The sequence below is a fragment of the Chaetodon auriga genome, chromosome 12 (assembly GCF_051107435.1).
Source record: "Chaetodon auriga isolate fChaAug3 chromosome 12, fChaAug3.hap1, whole genome shotgun sequence".
NCBI classification, from domain to species: Eukaryota; Metazoa; Chordata; class Actinopteri; order Chaetodontiformes; family Chaetodontidae; genus Chaetodon; species Chaetodon auriga.
Window position 1 is genome coordinate 21,859,100 of NC_135085.1, and position 6,992 is coordinate 21,866,091.

At 41.2% G+C, this 6,992-nt stretch overlaps 1 protein-coding gene across 1 annotated transcript; it reads right to left on the bottom strand.

Moving 5' to 3' along the window:
* Positions 1-392: 392 nt before the first annotated feature.
* LOC143329705 (uncharacterized) lies at positions 393-5,119 on the bottom strand. The gene is made up of 2 exons (XM_076745719.1): positions 4,672-5,119; positions 393-3,759 (listed from the first exon to the last, which is right to left on the bottom strand). The coding sequence occupies exons 1-2, from the start codon at positions 4,952-4,954 to the stop codon at positions 2,840-2,842; spliced, it is 1,203 nt and encodes a 400-aa protein (XP_076601834.1). The 5' UTR covers positions 4,955-5,119; the 3' UTR covers positions 393-2,839.
* Positions 5,120-6,992: the final 1,873 nt, after the last annotated feature.

Sequence of the window (6,992 nt, forward strand, 5' to 3'; positions counted from 1 at the left end):
GCTGAACACATTTTTTATTCAAAAACGGAGCTTCCCGATGGCTCCTGTCAGCCGAGGGTTCCTCGTTTACATCACAAACATTCAGGGAGGAAGATGTGGACAGAGACCATTCCTAAACTCCACTGCCTGTCCAAGTTAAGAGCAAACTGGACTCAAAAGTTGGATATTTTCAGCCTGGATGCACCTGTGGATAAGAACTTAGTGTATTTGTGTATGTATGTATTATATATATATATTAGGAAGACATATATGGAGCTACTGTATGTTAATGATCATGTGATTAACAGCTACTGGCAACTAAGAAAAGGTCAAAGAGGCTGTTACCCGGACCACCTGAACACAGACATGGACTGTTGTGACACTGGTGGATGTTCATGGATGAACACAGCAAACTGGTTTTCATGTGCAGGTTTAAACCATTTTAACTCGGCAGCAGACTGGATGAAACACGCAGGAGATGAACTGTAGAGACGCTGTGCATCACATCTGGTGTGTATATGTTGTGTAAATAGTTTTCTATCCGCTCAGTGTTTTTGTATGAAACTGAAAAACTGCCATGTAAATGTTGAAACGTTTATTCAGAAAAGTACAGCATAAAAACAAAGTCATTGTCAGTGGTGGACCGAGAACTCAGATCCTTTACTTCGGTAAAAGTACTACGACCACACTGCAGAAATACTCTGTTAAAGTCCTGCGTTGAAAATGTTACTTAAAAGTATGATCATTAAAGTTTACTTTAAGTATTAAAAGTAAAAGTACTCAATGCAGCGAAATGTCCCCTGTGACTGATGTACTTTTATATATTCTATCATTAGATTATTATGACTCATGCATTCTTGTAAAAGCAGGATTTTACTGTTATTTGTTTCAGCTGGAGCTCATATTGACCTGTTTGTATAAGTCTGTAATTAATTATTGTTTTCATTGTCGATTAATCTGCTGATTTTTTTCACACTTAATCGACAGTTTGGTTTGTAAAAATTCAGAAAACGGTGAGAAATGCTGTCAAAATTAGAAGCAGAACCCAAACTGACAACTTCACATTGTCGTTTCGTCCATTAGTACATTAGTAGTTTGTACTATTAGTACAAACCTCAAAAGTACTAAAAATAAAATCATTAAAATAATTACAAGGAAACACAGCAACATTTGCTGGAACCATGTTTTAACATTAACATGACAAGTATGAAAATAATTTCCTCCCTCTGAATGCAGTGGAGCTGCAGTAGAACGTGGCCTGACGAGAAAAGACTCGACTGAAAGGTAAGTACCGCAAGTCTGTAGTGAAGTGCAGAACTGGACTGAACGACCGTGGTCACACTCCGCCGCTGGTCACTGGTCTTTACTGGAACCTGAACAGTTCAGCTGGTTTCAGCTCAGCATGAGGTTAAAGGGCGTCACTGATCACAGCTGCTGTAGTGATTTCCTGGTTTGGACTGGACTGAAATAAGTGACATTGTGGATACAAGTAGAAAAAAGTGCACTTTCAAGGGTTGTCTGGTCTCACTGGTGTGACTGGGTGATGAGTTCAGTAATCAGAGGACCTGTTAGCTTGACATTTGGGGAAAAGTGCTTATTCGCTGTCTTGCTGAGAGTTAGATGAGATGATTGACTCCACTGTCGTCTCTGTACAGTAAATATGAAGCTACAGCCAACGGCCGGTTAGCTCTGCCCACCAGGAACAGAATCAGTCTACCACCACCTCTAAACCTTTAGAAAGCCAGGCTAGCTGTTCCCCCCTCTTTGTAGTCTTTGTGCTAAGCTACGCTAAGCTAACAGGCTGCTGGCAGTAGCTTCTTCTGTGCAGTACAGACACGAGAGCGGTGTCAATGCTCTCCTCTCGCTCCCTTCATGAAAGACGTATTTTTCAACATGTCAGACTAGTCCTTCAACATGCTGCTCCTCCACTCAATGAGTACTTTTACTGTGGATGCAGAGCGGGTGGAAGAGAACCAGGCATGGACGACAGAGCTACTCTACCTTGGACTACCTACAAGCATGCTGTAAAGAACTTGGGCATCCAAAGGGAAACCTCTACAGTAAATCACCGGAGAATATGAAGGTCCATGTCTGATTAGGAAGCCTCCTGTCTGACGTTAACAAATGAATGGCAGCTATAATGTAGAGGCTGAGATGAGGCGTCAGGGCTTTCTCTCCTGACCGTCCTTTAAAAACAGAAAGATATTGCTAAAGTCCCACAATCATCATTAATGAAATGTACCTTAAATTCCCTGTTTCAGCAGTAACACACTATTCAGGTCATCGTGTATTGACCTCTGTGCCGCAGTCGAGTATGAGTTGAGTCTCGTCCTCTAAGTGCTGTAGTTGTCTTTCCATCATTTTAAGGAAAATTTGTAAAGGAAATTTGATTATTTAGACGCATATCTGGGCTGCTCTGTTTGATTTTCACTATGAAGCTGATAATGGACAATGGATGGAAAGCGGTAATGCTGAGGGATCGTACGTGCAGAGGTTTGCCCTCCAACCCTCTCTGATCCACACTGACTCACACCAACCAACCAAATGTATGTAAAACCTGCAGAAATCAATACTCAGCTGTGTCACCAGGGCTGGATGTCCTGACGTGGTTTTTTTTTTTTTTTTTTTTTTCTTTTAAGAAATCTCTGAACTGGCTGGATTTCCGAACAGTACCAGAAGTACCAAAATTACAATTAAAGCTACAGCAAAGTTATAACATTTAAACCAAAAACAGGAGTGCACAGTAAAATCAGTCGGCTACATTACTTCTCAGTCATATCAAAATACAAAGAGAATTTGTTAATCAATCTAGGCATTAGACAGATATTTCTACGTTTAATCTTCTTCTAGATGTATTGGATCAAGCTGTGTTTTGGGATAGAGCCTCTTTGTGAGTCCGCTGGTGAGTGCGAAGGTTACTCCTCTGAGAAAAGCACTTGCCGCAGGTGTCGCACGTGTACGGTTTCTCTCCCGTGTGAATTCGCTGGTGAATCTCAAGATGGCTGATGCGGTCGAAGCTTTTGCCGCAGAACGGGCAGATGAACCACTTCTCCTTAATGCGGCGGTTGGCTATGGTTTTATGCAACTCGGGGTCGTTTAAGAGAAACAATCTGCTGTCTGGGTTAAAAGCTGACGTGTTCTTAGTTTGTGGCTGTTTGTCTGAGAGGAATCTGATGGACACTCCTCTCTCGGGGTGATTTATTGCTTCTAAAGGCTGACTCGGCTGAGCTTGGCTGAAAGGCACGGGAGCCCTGGATTTACTTGATGCCCCTTGTCCGTTATTCCTCATGAACCTGTCTGAGTAAGCCGTCTCTGCTGAATTATCAAAAATGTCCAAGGCGTTCTGAATGAGCAGGATTTCTGAGTCCAGATTCTGTGACAGCTGCTTCGGTTCGAAAAAGCAGTCCGAGTCGTCGGCAGCGTCGCTGTCTCCCACCGAAACTGACGACCACTGCTGGTTCTCTTGCTCCTCCATGACCTCAGCGGGTTGGAGGTTCAGCTCCATCTCGCGGTGACCTTCCCCTTCGTGAACATTGTGATCAGAGTCCACCATCTGCTCCACAATCTGGACGTCGTCCTCGTCTTCCAGCTTGACTATTAAGTCCTCCTCGTCGTCGCCATCCCTGCCGTCACTTGCCTCGCAGTGGTCAGACTTGAGCTGCTCACACTGTTTCTCCTCTGTCTGTGAAGGCGGCGGTGTTCTGTGATTGGCTACTGTGTCCGCCTTCTCTCTGACACTCTGATCAGAAGACAATGTCCGGACTGAATCTATTATCGGCCCTGAAACGACACAGCAGGTGCATTTTTTAAAGCTTTTTAACAGTTAACAGTTTCCTTGAAAAATCTGCTTTTTAAGACAAGTTTGCTGTGACTGACACACGGGCAGTTCAGGTAATATCTACTGTGATTTTACAAAGGCTGGCACGCAGGTGAGTCACATGTTTCTGTTTTCATACAGGTGTAGCAATCACTATTTGTATAAGTGTGGTTCCAAGGCTTTCAAGGCAACACAGAACTAGTTCAACAGGTACAAAAGAGCCAGAGTGCTGCTGCCTGAGACACCTGCCACGCACAGAAACCTGCACTGCAAACTGTGGTTGCAGATTAACACTCACCAACACACATCAAAAGACACTGAGACAAATACAGCAGGGCCGCAACTAACTTTTATTTTCATTTCCAATTCTTTTTCCAATGAACAGATTCTTGAAAATAGTGTAACAGTAAACTGAATATCTTTAGGTTTTGGACTGTTGGTCGAATAAAATAACCCATCTGAAGTCTGAATTTTATGACATTTGACCACACAAATAATCTATTTAACAAGAATCTAATGGTCAGATAAACTATTCGCGATAAACAATTACCAGTTGCAGCCCTAGACTGGAGGTCTACAATGACATGTAACAGAGAAAAACAGACAATCTTCACATTTGCGAAGCCAGAACCAGAAACTGCCATTTCTGCTTGATAACTTCCTCACACTGAGCGACTAATCGATTAATCAAAATCAATTAGTCGATTTTCAAAACATGTCGATTGATTTTCCAGAGTGTTTGCTTCAGCTCTACAGTATAGCCAGCTGTTATGCTGTACATCTCATGTTTACACTGTTGTACCTGCCCGAGCGATTATATCAACTTTAAACACATATTGTTGTTTATCTTTTGTCTCGGAAGCTGTTATTCTTACCATCTCCGCTGGGCGGCAGCAGCTTGTTCTGCTGCTCTCTCTTAGAGGAAGATGATGGAGACAGATTTGTAGTCTGAGCCTGACACCGGACCGTTAACCGCTCGTTTTCCATCAACATCAACTTCCTGTTCAGGGCTTCAATTTCGTTCTCTCTCCGGCGAAGCTCGACCTGTACGAGCGTGAAGCCGTCCTCCCACAGTTTGCTGATTTCTACCACGGCGGCTTTAGCTAGCATCTCCATGATCGAGGTTAACTTGCTCTGGAAAGCCACACAGTTGGCCATGTTGCCCCGGGTCAGCGCCTCTGCTAGCTGTAGCAACGCGACGGACGTGAAGCTGACTTTCAATGTGAGACAAGTCACGCAACGGTTACAGTTTCGTCCGCGGTAGTTTACATTACAGTTGCTGTTTTGGGCTGAAAAACATGGAAGTGTAATACAATAGTAACAGGAAACGGTGGCGGTCACGTGACTGGGGATATACGGCGTTGGCTGTAGGACAATATTCATTAAAACAAACCGCACATTGAACACCGTCCGCTTTAAGCGTTTGTTGGCAGTATATCAACAATATTCATGTATAATGTATTTCTAAGGAGATATAACACATTTTTAAGCGTTTTTTATTGAATTTGTCAACAATTACAACTCCTATCGTATAGCATCCGTAACTGGTCTACAGTGGTGGAGGAAGTACTCCGATTTTTTACTGAAGTAAAATTACTAAACCACACTGTAAAATACTCTGTTATAAGTAAAAGTCCTGCATCGATATGTTACTAAATTAAAATATGTGAATAGTATCAGGAAAATGTACGTAAAGTATTAAAAGTAAAAATACTCATTGCTGTAAAATTTTGAAAACTTTGAGTGTTTTGTTATTATGTATTATTTTATTATTTGTGCATTCATGCAACAGGAGATGTGTATTTTATAATCCAACATAAGGCTGCAAGTCATTTTCCTTAGACTGTTGGTTAATGTCACAATTATTTTCTCCATTGATGGATTTGGTTGATTGTTTGGTTTGTAAAATTTGAGAAAATAGTCAAACTGAAGTACAAGTACCTCAATTTTCACAATTATAAGATTCATCTCATTTTGGGATAAGAGAGAGAACAGTTGAAAACAAATGTGACCGGAGTCACCCAGTGACAGAACATTTCTCCACTGGCCCTCTGTGATCACAGCCTGGTCGGATGAAATGGTCACATGATTTCAAGAACAATAAGATGATCTTACAATCACATATTAAACTGTGGATCTGTTTGTGGCTCTGACAGGACACACAGAGGGAGTAGCTGAGGTGATGTAATCCTGCATCGACACCTGTTCAGGTAGACAATCCTTACCCCAAAAAGTAATCTCAAAACTTTCACCGAACATACAACACATGTTTAAAGCAGCTAAGAACACCTGTTTGTGGCATTATTTGGTGTCGCTTGAGGGTGGTGTGCTTCCCCATTTTGTCAACTAGATGGTGCTCTATTTCCATGACAGCATAACAGCTGAGGTCAAAGCTTCTGCCCTTGCAGGGCAAACTATTAATTTAACCCTATTTGGTTGCCTATAGTGCTGTAGTTTGTCATTGTAAAGAGTCTTTGCTAATTGTGTACCTGATTTTGAGTGTGAGCATATAAAATACATTTTAGGTCTATACATATCGATTAATCAAATATGTCACATTCCAGTAACTTGTTTAATGGCCAATAAACTCCCCAAATATTTCATTGTACTTTAGTCATTCTCAAAAGTAACCAGTGTTCATCTGTTAAAGTAATCTGGAAAAACTGAAAAAAGTAATAAGTTAATAAAAAAAAAGACAGTGCCTTCAAGTTCTCCAGTTTGTTGCACATCAAAGAGCTTTGGTGAGACATAATAAAGATGGAAACTAACAAAAGTGACTAAGCAGTGGCTGAGTGTTGCCCTTTGATACTCAAAACAGACTACTTCACAGTCCCAAAGTGTGATATTTTAAATTTAGCCATGTGTCAGAAATGATGTATGAGTGATTGTTTAGTATTTGGCCTTTTAATCCAGTTTAGCATTCTCATAAAGTATTTTTTTTGTATCTTGTTATTCTTGTTCTGATGTGGGCCTATTTATTTTGTTCTCTTTGCTGTTTGGAACGCTGCTGGTTTTCCTTATTTTCCATCTGTTATATTGCTGTATGCCTCTTGTTTTCTCCTTGTAAATCCCTTTGAACTGCGTTTGTATGATTCGTGCCATACTAGTAAACTTGAAAACTCAATTGTGATCAAAACTCATCAGTCTACTCTGTCCCTTGAATTATCTTTATGAGTAAACTCAAACACCTCACATC

Excerpts from the sequence above, each read along its gene's own strand:
- LOC143329705 (XM_076745719.1), bottom strand. The coding sequence starts at position 4,954 with ATGGCCAACTGTGTGGCTTTCCAGAGCAAGTTAACCTCGATCATGGAG. Across the intron at positions 3,760-4,671 it reads GCTGCCGCCCAGCGGAGATG|GGCCGATAATAGATTCAGTC; the intron begins GTAAGAATAACA and ends GTGTCGTTTCAG.